Raw genomic sequence first — 16,527 nt, forward strand, 5'->3', positions numbered from 1 at the left:
GTTGTTTGGCAGGCCCAGGCTGCGTTCGAACTCGCCAGCCCTGGTGTATGTGGCCGGAGCCCTCGGTGCTGAGCTACAGGTGCCAAGTCCCTATTATACTCTTGAAACAAATTAAACTAAAGAAAAGAAAATGTTATTAAAATCATTGGGAAGAGAAAATATATTTACTACTCTTTAAGTGGAAGTGGATCATCGGAGAGGTCTTCATTCTCAGGGTCTTCACATTGAGTAGGCTGAAGAGGAGGCGCAAAGCGGGGACTTATTGGCTCAGGGGTGACAGAGGCACAAGAAGAGAAGGTAGAAGGGGAGACAGGAGAGGCAGTATTCTCAGTGTAACTTTCACTGAAAAAAACATTTACTTATAAGTGGACCTGCGCAGTTTAAACCCAAGTGGCTCAACAACTGTAATATGCCGTTGACCCATTAGCATTGAATCACCCTAAACTCGAGCCTGCGCGAAGCTTAGCTAACGTGCGTATTTTCTCTGTCAGGCCCATCACTGGCTCCCTGCACTTAAGAACACTGGATGACACTTCAGCGCTACGCTTGGGGGCCATTTTAAACAGCAAAGTGAACAACCAAAGCACAAAAATGCGGAAAAAACCACGGCACTAAACACACCTTGAAAAGAATGTTTGTTTCCACTGTGAGTGTGGAAATAAGACGTGTGTTGATCTGGGAACACCTACATCGGGTGCCTGGAAATCGCTGCGACTCTGCAGATGACTCTGACCACACTGAGAGGATGGATTTGAGGGGTTACCAGTGAGTTTTAGTGAGCAGGCACATTTGCACATAAGGAATCTGCGAATAAGAAGATTCAGCTGTGTTTTATTTAGTAGTTTTCTGTTTCTCCTGGCCAAAGCACAAGCTCCCGGAGAGCTGGTCTGTTTTCCTCCTGCTGCGCGCCCAGCCCCTGGCGCAGGGCCTAGCACACAGTCAGCGCTCGGTACATTCCGACCGAAAGGAAAATGAAGGGGAGGAAGAAGGAATGAAGACAAAGTCCAGGGTCCTCTTCCCTCCTGATTACCAGCCATGTCTGTGCGGGGACGTCCTGCCCCCAGAGAGATGCCAGGGCCACTGCCCACTCACCTCCCCACCCAAACCCTCCCCATGGTTCTTCAGCTCCCTGCAGGCAGCCCCGTCTGCCCTCTGCCCTCCTTCCCTCCTCGCGGCTGCGCACCCACACGTGCCGGCACTCTCCGGGGAGTGTGGCTCTGTGCTTGGAGAGACAGCCTTCCTTGTTACGCTTGCTTATCTCTCGCCCCTTCCACCCAGGAGCTTCTCGGGCGTGCTGTTCGGTCACACTGCCTTCTTCATCTGTCTGCCACCCCATCCAGAGTGTGGTTCCATCCTGGGCTTGGTGTCCCACCCTAATGGCTGACCAGGGGTTGATAATTCTGTGAGGCCTTCTCTGGGAGAGGGGAGTGGGCACCCTCTGGGGGGCATTTGCATACCCCTCTGTCTCATTCCAGCTCTCTGGTTTAGGCCCTGCTCCTTTTTCCTTCTGGTTCCGGCCATTCCTCCCAAGACTCCTTACCATTTCTTCTTTCTTTTCTGGGACTTAAATAACACCCCACTCCCTCCTCTTTATCCTGACCCCTGACACCTCCACACAACAACCACCACCCTAAGGTTAACGGCTAACGTACCCCCGGAGGGGGAGAAGGTGAGTCAGTCTTACATGTCCCTGAAAACGCCTCAGGATCTCGTCAGTGCCTCCAAGTGCACAGGCGGCCTGCCGGGAGGATGTGTCCTGTGGAATCAAGTGAGGAAGCTTCCTGCCCACAGGGATAATTCCCTCAGTGTGCACAGGGCGTGACCCTCCTGAGAACCTGGCAGGCATAATGATCGCTGTCACACAGGCTCTAGAAAATCACAGACCTACTACAAATTTCTGTCTCTGCCCAGGGATCGAGTGCCCCCACAACCCTCGGACAACTCATAATTGGCCAGTTCAGATCCCAGACAAACGGGTGTTTGCCGGGCTAACCAGTTCCAAGTAATACAGTTAACTGTGCAGCACAACAGCTGCAAACGATGCTTATCATGTTACATTTACACAAAATCCATTGCTTTGAAAATTCCATTTACAGGCATTGCTCATTTGATCTCACAAGAACCGCATGGGGTAGACATGCACAACTGTCTCAAGAGTGGAAACTGAGGAAATGTGACCTAACTGGCTAGAAACAAGCTGCGCCAGATCATACCCTGGGATTCCAGTTTCCTATGCCTGGATTCCGCCCCCTCAAAGATTAATAACAATTATTAACTTGCTCCTCTGCTCATGGGTTCAGGGGTTCTGGCTTGGGCCACCTGCCAACCAGATTCTTGAACACTGTGTGAGGCAATAAGGGCCCAGAAAGTGGTTTTGAGGAAATATGGCCAAGGAAGGAGGCATTGAGGAGGGAGGGAAGGACTTGGCAGAGGCTCAGAGCCAGCAGCTGGGCCCAGGGCAGCCTCAGGCCCGCAGCCAGGGGGAGCCCCGAGGTGAGCTGCTGCAGAGGGATGGGAGGGCGGGGGCAGCATCAGTCTGCAGCCTTCAGCCCCTTCCCTGGGCTGAGCCCCTCCCATGAAGCCTGTCAGCATCACCACAGCACCTCTCTGTGTCACATCCTTGGCCTGTCAGTAGGCAGCTGGGTGGTGGCAGAGCTGTGTCCACTCTCTTGCCCCTTCCCAGGCCTCTCAGTGAGCACACTCCATAAACAACAGCTGACCGGTCCCACCCCTCTCTGCTTTCCTGTGCAGCCTGGTGTTGGTGCAAGCAGCCCCGTGTCTGCTGGACAGGTTGGGGGGAGGGGCAAGGGGATTGCCCCAAGAATGGGCAACTGCTATCAGTGAGGGGAGGAAGGAATAAATTATAGTAGAACCTCTGTGAGTTGGCCTCCCAAGGAGCTGTAACAAACTCGTCAAATAAGGAACTAGGCCTACTGTACTGACACGTACATGCTGGGTGCTATCTGGTCTATGAAAATTAGGTCAATTTAAGGAGGTCATCAGTGTGGGGAGGTGGTCAACGTGGAGGTTCTAGATTAGCGGTTCTCAACCTGTGGGTCACAACCCCTTTGGGGGGTCGAACGACCCTTTCACTGGGGTCCCTGAGACCATCCTGCACATCAGATATTTACATTACGATTCATAACAGTAGCAAAATTACAGTTATGAAGTAGCAACAAAAACAATTTTATGGTTGGGGGTCACCACAACATGAGGAACTGTATTAAAGGGTCGCAGCATTAGGAAGGTTGAGAACCACTGTTCTAGATGTATGTAATTTGGGTGGTGGCTGTGGCTCAAGGGAGCAGGACACTAGCCCCATAGGTTGGAGGTGGCAGGTTCAAACCCAGCCCCGGCCAAGAACTGCAAAAAAAAAAGATGTATAGATGTATGTAATTCATAGAACACACACGATAGTTTGTGCCTGGACTTTGCTGTAAACCCCACCCCATATTCTCCTGGAGGCTGGCTCCTAGGGAAATCTGGCAGCCCCTGTACAGATGTCTAAGGTACCCTGTGCCGCACAGCCTTGGTTCACTCTGTTCAGCAGTTTTTGCGGTGGAAAGCTCCAGTTCCACAGGACCCATGCTCACCTTGGGCAGCATCCCCTCTCTAGCACAACCCTGGAGTCTGGATGCTTTTGGCCTTGAGGCTCCTCTGGTACCAGGGAAGCCTTTTCTATAGGGGCAGCCCTTCACCTGTGGGGGATAATGAACGCCCAATCTCCTATCCAGGGCCAGCTCTGGGAGGCCTTGGGAGACTGAGCTTCCACTGCCCATGGTGTGCTACTCTTATTGTCCCTCAGAGCACCTGGTGCAGTGTCTGGGCAGAAGGGACAGAGGGAGCACTGAGGACCCCCAGGGGCCTGGCTCCTCCTCATTCTGCATTTCCTCCTTGGTGGTCCTGGTGGTAAGCTCATGAACTGTCCTTGTTGTGATGCTCTACTGTCATCATCTTGAAATTCTTAATACTTTTGAACCAAGGGGCTTGCATTTCTCTTTTGCACTGGGTCACACGAACCATGCTGCTGGTCCTCCTGCCTGGCAGTTTGATGCTTGAGGAGAGGCCTCTGTCAGCACTGAGAGTAAAATCAACCCTGTCCTCAGGCCAAGCTGAGCTCATTGTTTCTTCCCTCCTCTGAGCACAACTGAAAACGCAGGCACAGTGGGAGCTTTTATCAGGGTTCCTGTGACAAGGGCTCACAGAGCTGGGGGCTGGGGGAAGACAGTCCTTGGGGGCCAGCTGGTCCACCCCACGCCCAGAGTTGGGCTCTCCACCCAGCACCCCTGGCACAGGCTCACCCAGCCTCTTTGTGAATTCTTCCAGTGACAAGAAAGGGCTTGTTTCATTGTGGGCTCTGATTATAATTGCCCCTCATTCTTGTGAAGCGCCTCTAAGGTTCTCCAAACCATTTCCCAGGATTATCTCACTGGATCCTCACCACTCCTCTGGGCTGCAGGCATTTTGTAAGGGAGTAGGGATGGAGGAAACCATGGTAACTTCCAGATTGGCAGCCCTGGCTCCTCCCACTCAGCCCTTCCCTTCCTCCTACCGGTGTGGAAATCTCTCCTCACTTAGGAACCCGCTAAAAAAGAATACATAACTCCTAGTTCGGGGTGCTACATCATTCCCCCCCCCTCCCAGCTGTAGATAACATCTTTTATCAGATGTGCTTTACTTTGAACAACAGTCATAAAAGGGCACGAGCTAAGCATCCTCCTTGTAGGTTTGTTGTTTTGAATGTATGAGGCTTCTGTTTAAGGTTGGCAGAATAAAACAGGATCATACGGCCTTTCTCCCCTATGGCCCCCCAATACAGACATTTGAAAACAAAAACATAACAACCTCAAATAGCCAGAGTCACCAACCTCCATCATACAAGGGAAGAGGGCCAAGTGCCAGAGAAAGAAACAAAAACTTCTAGAACCATGTGGCTTTTACCCCACTTCCAGCCCTGAGGAAATATGTCCATCAAGAACATCCTGAGCACGTCACCAACACCCTCCATTCTGAGGGGACAGGCAGGGTACAGGACTGAAAATGGAGATCCCTGGGCTGAGCCTCGCTCGCTATCTGCCAAGTGGGGAGCAGGGTCAAGGGGAAGCAGGAGCCATGGGAGGTGCAGCCTGTGGAAGGAGCCTGACCACGACACCCAGCAGTGTGCGCAGGTGAATCTCTGGGGCTGAGCAGGCCACCTGAGCCACTGGAAGGAGGCAGGCTTGTCTGCTCTCTGCTTGGGTTCAGCCTGGGGCTTTCTTGCTTCCGTGACTTACAGCAAGCCCTCATGACTCGAGTCCTTTATCTTCATTTCCTTCTTATCTTCTGGGCCCACCATGGCCTGCCACTCCTCTTCTTCCTACCCTTGCCCAACAGTAAGTACCTTCCAAATGAAAAACCTTCTGGGGGACTCCTTTGTGTGCCTCCCATGGGTACCTTCACGGGGCTGGCAGGGTAGCCCAGCTGTCCCTCCTCGTCATCCTCTTCAGGGCCTAATAAAGAGTAAGCCAGAGTCTGAGGCAATGGTCCTCCCGACATCTCTCAGACAAAGCTCCAACTCCTGTTTCAATTATTATTCCTGATCTTACATGGAAGAGATTCTGAGGGCCTGTTTGAATAGTCAACTATTCCATTTCTCTGTCTCCAAGGAAAAATAGCTTTATAAATTCCATGTTCATTAACTCATCCTTTCCCTGTCTTTTCTAGCCATCCTCTGGGAAAACACAGACAGGTCTTCTTCGTCATAGGCCAGCCCAGGACTCTGGATATGATGCCCAAGCAGATATCTCTATGTTCCTGAGTTGTTCATGCCAAGCTTCCACTGGCTGATGGTATCTAATGATTTCCAAATCTCTCCTGAGAGACCTGTTCCACAATCTTATCTTGGTGCTTCATCCTCTCTCTCCTGGAATTCCCACCTTGTTGGGTTTTTGAGACAGAGTCTCACTCTATTGCCCAGCTCATAGCAACCTCAAACTCCTGGGTTCAAGAGCTTCTTCTCTAACTAGGAATACAGGCTCCCAACCACGATGCTAGGCTAATTTTTCTATTCTTGGTAGGGATGGGGTCTTGCTTTTGGTAAGGATGGTCTCTAACTCCTCCCATGGCCTCCTCTCAGAGTGCCTGGATTACAGGTGTGAGCCTCTACAACTTTCCAATGCTACTCTGAAGTTCTGTGAAGGGGGAGGACTAACAGCTTGTCAGGTTTTGGGCTGGGGAATGAAGCTCCACCAGCTCATCACGTCCACACTCCCATCCCCTCTAAAGCAGGGCTTGCAAACCCTTGGGTTCCATTGTACTCTACCATGACACCTCAATAACCATTAACTATTGGATTCTAATCTACCCACTTTCTTCTAGTACCCAAATTCCTAAGAATTGAGCGCCTGGCATTTACCACTGGAATATAAAATGTCAATTCTCAAGATATAAACTTCTAAGTCTTCTGCTAATAGAAAGGAAAAAAAGTCTTCAAAATTACTTTCAACTTCCTGAAGCTTTAGGATACTTTCAATGGAGAGCTCTATATTTAGGATAATATGAATTATAAAGAGAGCCATGAGCTAGTGGATAGCTTCCAAATACTAGAAATTATATCAATTCAAGGTCTTCACCACAAGTGACATCATGTCTCACAAGCAAAAATAGATCCCTATTAAGACTATGTAACGTCTTCTGTCTAGCAGGTCCTGTGTCCTCCTTATGCTCTCGTCTCCTCACCTTCCTAATTGGCTCTCCAATCTTGAAGCTTTTTCTTGCTGCTGTCTGGAATCTCAGATACATTAGATAGAGCCTGACTGCGTGGGGGTGGAAGCTTGGCTATGCTGATTGCATGTGTCTACCTTACAAACCCAAAGGACCCAGAGCTCTGGAAAGTAGACAGGTGGGCATTAATAGCCTACGTTACAGAAATACAGTTTTTGTGCATGGAACAAGTCATTTGGTGTTTAGGCACAACTAAGTATGAGGATAATTTACACCGTCTGTTAAGCCCAATAAAGATGGGATAAATGCAGCCTCCTAACTGAGCATTCAGAACAATGTGCTAATGTCCTGCGGGCTTTCTGTACATTGTCTCAGTTCATTTAAAACTGAAAAGAACTCTTTGAAAGTTTCTCATTTATAATACCAGGAGAGAGAAGCTGAAAGGATAAGAAACTTGCCAAAGGACAGAGTTGGGATTCGGCTCATGGGCTGAGTTCAGGGTTTTGCTGCCCTTCTGTGGGCTCCTACGTGGACAAGACTTTGAACTTAAAAGCACACTGAAAGAGGGACATTTGGGCACTAGAGGCAATCATGGCCTAGAATTTATTACCCACTGCCAGTCTCATACCTGGAATTCAGAAATGAAAGGAACTACTATGAGATTGGAATCTATCCCCTTCAGTCTGACATGAAGTCATTTTTCTCCATCTTCTACTATACAGGGCAAAAAATAAAAACAAAATGCATTTCATTTCCATATCTGAAAACATAAAAATCATGAATTTCAGATGTTTTTTAGTGTTTACATCTCTACAACAGCTGAGGGGAACTCTAATAAAAAACATTATCTTTTAGTGTTTGGGGATTATTAAAATCGAGGAAAAGGAAATTATAAAAGCTTCAGCTTTTAGAGCCATCACCCCTTTGACAAATATGCTTAATCTTTTAGATTTAACTTTCATTTACAAAAACTAGCAATCTGAAAGGGGAAATTGAGAGCTGGTTTTGGTCCCCACAATTCTACTAAGTAGCCAGCAATGGACCAAAATTGTGCCAGAATTAAATGTGCCAACCCCAAATAAAGTGAATTCTAAAGTTCCTACCAGCTGTGAAATTCTAAGGGCCAATGATTGTTGCATTCATCAGTGCCAAAAATAGTATAAAGATTATTCTCCAACAAAACCTCTGTTCTTTCGGCTAGGTGTTCATTTGATTAATGTGATTTATAAAGGAGGGATGCCTCAAGAGCTCTACTCCTCTTAAAGTGTTGGGAAACTCAAAAGATTTCCAACTGATGGAAATTATGGGCAAGCTTACCCATCTAGTGTTCTTTATTGAAATGACTGAGGACTTTTTTACTGTGACAGATGATTTTTTTTTTCATTTTTTTGAGACAGAATCTCAAGCTGTTGCCCTGGGTAGAGTACTGTGGTGTCACAGCTCACAGCAACCTCTAACTTTTGGACTTAAGTGATTCTCTTGCCTCAGCTTCCCAAGTAGCTGAGACTACAGGCGCCCGGCACAATGCCTGGCTATTTTTTGTTGTTGCAGTTATCATTGTTGTTTTAGCTGGGTTCAAACCTGCCAGCCTCTGTGTAAGTGGCTGTCACCCTACTCACTGAGCTACAGGCACTGCCCTGTGACAGAGGATCTTTAAGGATGGCTCCCAGTGAACCATGCCCCTCAGTTTTCGCATCCTTTTGTAGACTCTCACACACTGAATCTGGACTGGGCCCCTGACTCGTGCTAATTAAATATACACAGCAGCAAAAGGAACCCTGTGACAGTCCTGGTCCTCCAATTCTGGGCCCAAGCCATTGAAGTCTTGGTGGCTTCTACTTTTGTGCTTCTGAGAACCTCAAATCGCCAATGCAGCTCATTGCCACACTAGCTATATCAGAACTCAATACATTAATACAGGCCCCGTTTTTAGTGCCATTCTTTGTCCTTACTGAAATCCATAATAAGCCAGGGAAAGACAAAAGCTCTATTGTCAGGCCATATATGCCATGCTTAAAAGAAGCTTCTGTGTCACCAAAATTTTGAATTGTCCCTTTGTTTGGCACCATGGAGGGAGATGTCTCATGGCTGAGAGGTATGTCTTTCTCCTGTAAAGTGGGCAGTACCGAAGTAGGAGGTGGGATCCTCTATGCAATGGCACTCTTAACAGAGGAAGGGAAGATGACTTCCGTCTTTGGAAGTCTTTGTGTACCTGTTGGTGAACAGGAGCCTGTGGCCTTCCCTTTGTCTTCCAATACTCCTGGATCTTTCTTCCTAGCACTCCACGCTCTTCTGATCTCTTCATTCCTAGATACCAGAATTTCCTCCCCTCAATTGCTCATCAGCTGGCCCTGATACAGTGTTGACTGGTAAAAATCTATTATAAAGATGAGACCCTCTTCTACAAGTTTTTACATCACAGATGAAACAACTGATATTTTAGGGGAGGTACCCCAGCCCCGTGTTTCTCCAATGACATCACTAAGGAAGCAGCTAGAACCGCAGATGTTCTCTTGTTCCTCAGGTAAGTAAATAGTGAGAATTTTGCCATCTCCAGAGTAAGTCTTATACCTCAACGGCAAAAAGTAATCCTAGGGGGGGCAACAAACTCTTTTCAGGGGAAACTTCAGGAATGAGCTCTGTGACATGCTCCAAATTTATCAGCAGACAACATTGCTCTAATTTCTTTCGTCTAAATTGGGCTTAGTCACTCCACTTTAAGGGTGTTTTTCTGATTATGAAAAGTTCCTGTCTTATTTCCAGTGGTTAGCCAACTCATATTCCACTTGTGTGTTTGTTTCTGTGTTCTGAATTGCTGAGACTTAGCCTATGTTTCCAAAGCCTCTAAGAGTTAAGAACACCGTTACTCGAATCCTGAGAGGTAAAAATTTATTGATTTCTATCATATCAGCATGTTATGATATGGTCACACCTGTTCATACAGCTGACTTCTTAGAGAGCCAAAAGAGAATTTTTTTCCTTTTAAAAATACATCTTTTCAGGAGGAAGAAACATTTTAAAAACAAACATTTTCATATTAAGTGGTAATTAAAAACAATGGCTTTCCCCCAACTCAAGAGGAATGAATAGGGCTGGTCAGCAACAGATCTCTGAGGCTTCACACTGGCCTTCAGGCCTCTGTCCCCAATCTATTCTTTGTTTTCCAGAAAGTACTTCCAGGGAGTAACAAATTAGAACCTGCCCATAATAGCAGCCTAAATCCAGACACAAAAAGAAGAGGTAGACTGAACTGTGATTATTTGATTCATTTGGTAGACTATAAGACAGTTTAATATGTTTCAATTTTTTAATGGGATCAAATCTGTTCTATAAATACCTAACCAATTGAAGTTTTAAATGCTAACAAAAATCTCAGATGTCTAAATCACAGTTTACTTAGCTCTGAGAAATTAAAGTACAAAACCAGCTTTGGAAATATGTAAGCTTCCCATGTAATTCAGGAAAAGTCTGCTTTTACCAAATTCTTCATAATCAAAATCTCACTCTGCAAAACTGATATTAATGCTTTTCCCACCTTTAAAGCCCCTGCCAGGGTCAGTGAGAGGAATTTCCTGAGATCAGCAAGTAGAAAAACTACGAAGAGTTATAACTGATAGTTTAAAAATAAAACAAAAATAGGGTGGGCCAGTGGTGTGCTGGATGTAGCTTTTACTGGCTCCCAAGAGCCAATGGTTAAATTTCAGAATTTTGCCAGCAGTTGTTAAGCAGTCATTATTAAAATGAAATCATACAAACTTATAATTAGTGTTGAAGCTAAAAGTGGTTTCAGTTTAATGAGTGTAATTTGTATAAGGGCAAGAAGTAGTTTAATAGCAGATCACATATCAGATTGAATGACAATAACTTTCTTGTGAAATGAGTTAGTAGATTAGGATGTAACGCCATTTTTCCAATTATGGTTGAAATGCAATCATAGGTTGGCTGTGAGTTCTGTGAAAAGCAATTAGTACCCCATGAGGATCAATTGGCTTTGTGGGGTTTACGATAAAGTCTATCTTATTGTTTAATTGTGTTATGCATCCTTATTATCAGCAAAATTTATAACAAACTTACGTACACCTGTATACCTAATATCTTTCCAGGAGAGGGGACTATTAGACATCTACCACCACACCACTGATGAAAAGAACAGAAGGGAGGGGGCAAATAGTTTTAAATGAAAGAACGAAGTCTGATGTTTTTTCATGTGTTTTTTTCAGTTTGCCCTCCGCATCCAACTGCCATGGTATGCTTTAAGTACCTGCCTACAGATGTTAATGCCCAAATAGCCACAGTAAAATACAAAAACCCCATCCCCACTACTAAGAATTAAAAGCACTTTACTTAAAAAAAAAATCAATTTTATTTTTTTCTAGGTTAAAAAAAAATAGAACCAGCTATTAATTTTTGTTGAGAAAATGCTTCTTTTGGTGTTCACGTCTAAATTTCTGAAAAGGTGATCTGGTTATTAAAATCATCTCAAATGCATTCATAAACCAGATCCACATGTGACCAGCCCTTTACAAAAATTAATTACGGTTGCCACGGCCTTTACATTCATTCTTATCACACGTTACAACATGCAGATACACAAAGAAAGGTCAACAGGCTGAAGTAAACATTATGGCATCAGAAAAACAAAAATCTATCTGTAGAAAATAAATACAATTTTGTAATAACTGTAAAGAAAATGAAAGCACTTAAAATAATGGCAGTTGAATGTATAACTGTCTCATTACCCAATCATAAAATAAGTCACCGTGAAATGCATAGACTCCTTACATGTGAAGAACTGTGCATCACAGTCATGTGTTCAACAGTTTACACAATAAAAGTAAAGCCATTCAAGATATGTGTGCATACTCTGTAGCTAGATATGCTTAAATTTTTTTTTCTCTTTAAACTGTCTTAAAAAAATATTAAATGTAAAAACCCTCAGATGGAAAATCTGCAGAAAAATCCGTTCCATATTTTATCTTCCATATGGCTACTATCACCCTCCCCCAACAGTCTAGCACCCTCAGCTTATTCCCAGGGTCCACTTCCTAATTGTTGGGGATTGGTGCAAAATAATTACACTAAAGCACCAACCAATGACTGCTCCAGAGAGTATCTGGCCCATCTGTGATCTAGAAATTTCCAACTTAGGTGGTTTTGGTCCCAAACATATTAGTTTCTATGCCTCGTTCTCGACAGTGCTGCTTTTGATTTTGCCTTTCATGTTAACTGATGTAAGGCTGGCTCAGAGCACCGCAGGGCAAATACATACAACAAACCATTTTTATCCTTCGTTTGTGGACCAGAGCTGAACATGCTCATAATGGCACTTCACTCTGTAGTGAAGTCCTATGTTGTGATTTCAAAGAAAAGAACAAAGAAAACAATGAACTCTTCCTATTCAGTAGTGCAAATAAAATATTTTCTTTTCAAATATAACAAGAACCCAAGAAGACTATTCATGATTAAAGACTTACTTTCTATTATTAGAACCAGGTCCTACTAGTTTAGAAGTCTTTAGGGAAGTGATTGTCAAAAAACATTACTAAGACAAATCCATGAGAAATGAGCAACACGAGCAAAGAACGAGAGGTGTTCTTCACATCAATCCAAAAGACAGCAACACTAGGATGATGTTCAGAGGTTTACATTTGGTGATTTCAGATCTCATTTTTATAAAAAGCCTTGAGAACAATTTCAATACCACCGACTCTTAACTATTCAGGGATGCCTTTTCTACCCCACGGATTTTTTAGGCTTCTGTATTTCCTCTTCTGGATTGCTGTCTGTTTTTTGTATAGTTTCATTATTCAATAACACAGTCATATATGCAAAAAAACCCCTAATGAACAACTCAAATAATTTTTTTAATTAGTAAGCATCCCTATGAGAAAGAAAATGTTCAATGAGAATAAAAATTGAGACTCCTAAATAAAAATAGATTTGTGGCTTACCTATTACTCATTACTGGATTAACTATTCAGTTATTAATTACTTATTTATCCAGTAACACCTACTTCATTTACTGTGGAAAATTAAGGGTTGGTCATAATATTACAAACTAAAAATATGACAGATCTGAATTCAAAGCTATCTTTTTAAAAACAACTATTTCAACTCTCAACTAATTTGTTTGCACATCCAAATATCCTTTTCCATTCTGTAATTTTTCTTTACCTTCCATTGCTTATAGGTTTCTCTATAATATATGTATATTTCAACACAAATAATTGTTTCTATAGTTAATAGCGAACTGTTGGCTCGGTCACATCTGTAGCCACTGAACTTGCCTATGACCAAGCAGATGCTCCATCACTGTGACTTGTTGATACCAGGATTCCAGCAATGGGTTCTCAACTGTGTTTGCCTGGGAAACTAGGTAGGTAGTTTAGCCAAGAACAAGAAGTGCTGAGATTCTACCAGCTACTGGTATAAAACTGGCATAGTTTTATTTTCTTTCCCCTTGACAAAATATATATTCTTTAAACCTCCCTTCATCTCACTTCACAAAGAAAGTACAAATTAGGAATTTTTATTCAGTTCTATACAGTGGCATATTGCTGCTTCCCCAGACTGCCATGTAAGAACACAATTCTCTCTTTACATTCTCTAGTGCAAGCAGAACTCCAGTTACTGATAAGGAGAGCTTTACTGAGGCTCTCAAACAAACGTATTTTGCAAACAGAAGAAAGAGAACATGTTGATACAGAATCAAAGAGGGAGAGGGCAGAGCAAATACACATCTATTTACAATACACAGATCTATTTTCAAAAATTAATTCACACATCTATTGGTATTTGTCACCCTGGAGACTGCGGCAATGAGACTGCACTTGAAAAGTAGAGCATCTTACAGGACAGTTTCACATGTACAGTATACTTAAAAATGTCATGTTCCTTTGGAGCACAGTGATGTTAAAAGTGGCCCTAAGCCACATTTATGTACACATTTTTTTTTGGATAGGAGAACTGGCTACTCTACCCTTGCTGTAGCAACGAGGAAAAAGGGTCTATTAGCTAAGACTGGGTACACTCTCTCTGACAGTGAGCAACTTCTCCCCCAGATGGCTGGCTGACTGATCTCTCAAATCATCTTGTAGTTCAGCAATATTTGCTTGGCCTTGAGCAGAAGCCTCCATGTAGCTTCCTACCTTCATCCGTACCTTTAAATTGAGACTGATTTCACATATTCACTGTCACTATAAGACACAGAATGAAATGCTTAAGATTTCAAGAAAACTGTCTTATAACAACCATTACCAAACACATTAACACTGGCTTCTGCATTTTACCAGTAGTAGTATAATATTCAATGAGGTATTTCAGTTAATACATCTTTCTCTTTCGCCTATGCACTGAGTTATTCTAAAGATGAAGCTGCTGTGGGCTTTTATTTGGTGTTGCTTTATATTTCCCACATAACTGGGGGAAAATTCACATCTTTTCAGCTTGTTTTTTGTTTTTGGTTTATTTAAAAAGAGAAAACATTAGCCATTATTTTTTGATAGCCTACTTCTTGGAATCGTTATTTGTGTGATTAGTGACATCAGGGGAATCTACAATGCTCATACTACAGAAAACTACCACTGACTTGCTAGGATCTTAACAGTCTCACAATCACAAGCCAAAAGTCATATCCTACCTTAACAGTGACATAGTACCAGCACTTTTTGAAAGAGAATACAGTTCTCTTGTAAGGTAAATCACATTAACATAGTGACAAATTTTAAAAATGTTTCCTAGAGATAGAAACTTGACTTTATCCTCTTCAAAAGAAATTTAAAGAGATTGGGAAGCCCGGTGTGCTGGTTTCTCTCCTGGCTACACTTACCTCGAGAGGGGGAACTCCCCAATGTGATGACAGAATAGATTACTGTCTGCATGGGTTCTGGGGGTGCCATGTGAGAACTTATCACCATTGTCAGCCATTAGCTCCCACTTCTCTCATAAGCTACTCTATTTCCCCCTAAACTGATCATTTAAATGTTTTATACAGGGTAGCCATAATGGTCATGTGCAAATTTAAATTGCACATGAACTTTTTGATCACCCTGTATTAATTTGTTTTGACCATCCTTTAGAGTGAATGTTAAAATAAAAAAAAAAAATCCATATAAGCCTCTAAGCTAGAGAGGCATGATGCCACGGGGTGCCCCGTGCAGGGTGGTGCCGGAGAACAGCAGCAGGCAAGTGAACGCCAAAGAAAGACGAGAGAGCCTCTCATTGATATGCTTACATTTGTGTTCAGCTCTATCACGAACCCTTCACTCTATCTGCCTCTGATAAAAGTGCATTTTGTCAAATACAATTCTCAATCTATGATATGATTTCTGTATGTAATGTGAAATCAGGTAAGGGAAAGAAAGTACTAGTGCATGTAAACATAATGTTGGACTGAGCTAACCTTTGTGAAGAACCCACTCTCGTACCAGAATGGGTTCAGTGGACACTGCTTTTTCCCCCACAGAGAATGCCAAAAATGTACCTCTGTTCGTTGTTGAGGACTGGAGTTTGTTACCGCAAATGATGGAAACGGTTCTTCAGAAGGTGCTAACCAGCTCCCCTCAAGGTTTCTAGTTACACAGCGTGGGTTGGTAGAAGTGAGGGCGTTCTACAGCACTGCCCTAATATAGACTACTACCTAGAGGGACTAATACGACTTTCTGAGCTTCAACTAAATTACCAAGTATATCTGGTGGCAACAGAATTTCTCTCAGATGGTCTTCTAGGATGATTTTATGATTTCCTCTTCTCCAAATGTGATGTTTGTATAAATGTGCAGTAGAGTGTATCTTTTTAAAACATAAACAGTTCTTAAAATATATTAGCAGGTCATTATATTACTAAGCCTCATTTTAGTAGAGTTTTTAAAATATCCCAAAGGGGGATAAATATTAATCCATCCGTGAATTTCCTTTGTTTTCCTTTTTTTTTTTTTTTAACATATTTTGATTTGCACATGTAAAATAATGCACACTTATGAAAGAAAGTCTGAACTCCTATGGTGACCTTGACAAATCCAAGTCAATTCCTAAAACAGGCAATGGTAAAAATACTGAATAATGCTGTACCACATGTAGCCTGACAAAAATGCGAAAGACTGTATGAGAAATAACCACAGGTTGCTGAGGGTCATCTCCTTGGAAACAGCTTCCTTGTGGACCTTGGAAGTTGGAAAAGCTCCTAAAAAGCAAAATAGAAATATTAATTTGTTTTACTTTAGTGGTAAGTGTCTTAGAATAAAAATCGTGTATTAGGTTAACTGGGGTGGGGGAGGGGAAGGAGGGAGGTTTAAACTATGTTCTATGACCTTCCATTGCTCTGGAAGAGAGATCTTATTTAAAATACAATCTCCAGGGCGGTGCCTGTGGCTCAAAGGAGTAGGGTGCCAGCCCCATATGCCGGAGGTGGCAGGTTCAAATCCAGCCCTGGCCAAAAAAAAAAAAAGTAAAATACAATTTCCAAACTTTCTACTTCTGAGCCTTTGCCTTTATTCTTTGCCTGGGATGTTCCTCCTCCATCTTCGTGAATGGCTGGCATCCTTCTTAATCAGAAAAAAATATCCACCTCCTTTCTCTAGCCACTCTTTCTCAGCTCCACATTGATTTCCTTGCTGGCATTTTCCCCCATATGCAATGGTCCTGATCTACTATTTTTTCTTCCTGCAAACTTGTTTACTCTGTCTCCTACTGGAATAATAATCTGTATGAGAGCAGGCACTCTGCTGCCTGTCTCCCACGGAAGCCCTAGAGACTCCCACACTGGTCAGGACACAGAATGTGTTAAACTGACATCAAATAATTTCTGAAATAGCATAATTTATACTAA

The 16,527-nt window shown here is 43.3% G+C and overlaps 1 protein-coding gene and 1 long non-coding RNA gene across 4 annotated transcripts in view; one reads left to right on the forward strand and one right to left on the reverse strand.

Moving 5' to 3' along the window:
* The window catches only part of LOC111728670, a 6,411-nt gene extending 5,819 nt beyond the window's left edge, over positions 1–592 (forward strand). The window contains exon 3 of the long non-coding RNA XR_002775896.1: positions 492–592. This is a non-coding gene — a long non-coding RNA (uncharacterized LOC111728670). The remainder of the gene's footprint in view (positions 1–491) is intronic.
* An 8,983-nt stretch (positions 593–9,575) lies between these two features.
* The window catches only part of LPGAT1 (lysophosphatidylglycerol acyltransferase 1), a 92,194-nt gene continuing 85,242 nt past the window's right edge, over positions 9,576–16,527 (reverse strand). For 2 of the 3 annotated variants that reach the window (XM_023519487.1, XM_012811849.2), the window contains exon 8: positions 9,576–15,882. In XM_023519487.1, the coding sequence (XP_023375255.1) occupies positions 15,731–15,882 (152 nt within the window). In that variant the 3' untranslated portion in view covers positions 9,576–15,730. The remainder of the gene's footprint in view (positions 15,883–16,527) is intronic. The other variant, XM_003800519.2, reaches the window with a different exon arrangement.

Source organism: Otolemur garnettii, unplaced genomic scaffold (genome assembly GCF_000181295.1).
Source record: "Otolemur garnettii isolate 467f Iridium unplaced genomic scaffold, OtoGar3 scaffold00178, whole genome shotgun sequence".
Classification (NCBI taxonomy): Eukaryota; Metazoa; Chordata; class Mammalia; order Primates; family Galagidae; genus Otolemur; species Otolemur garnettii.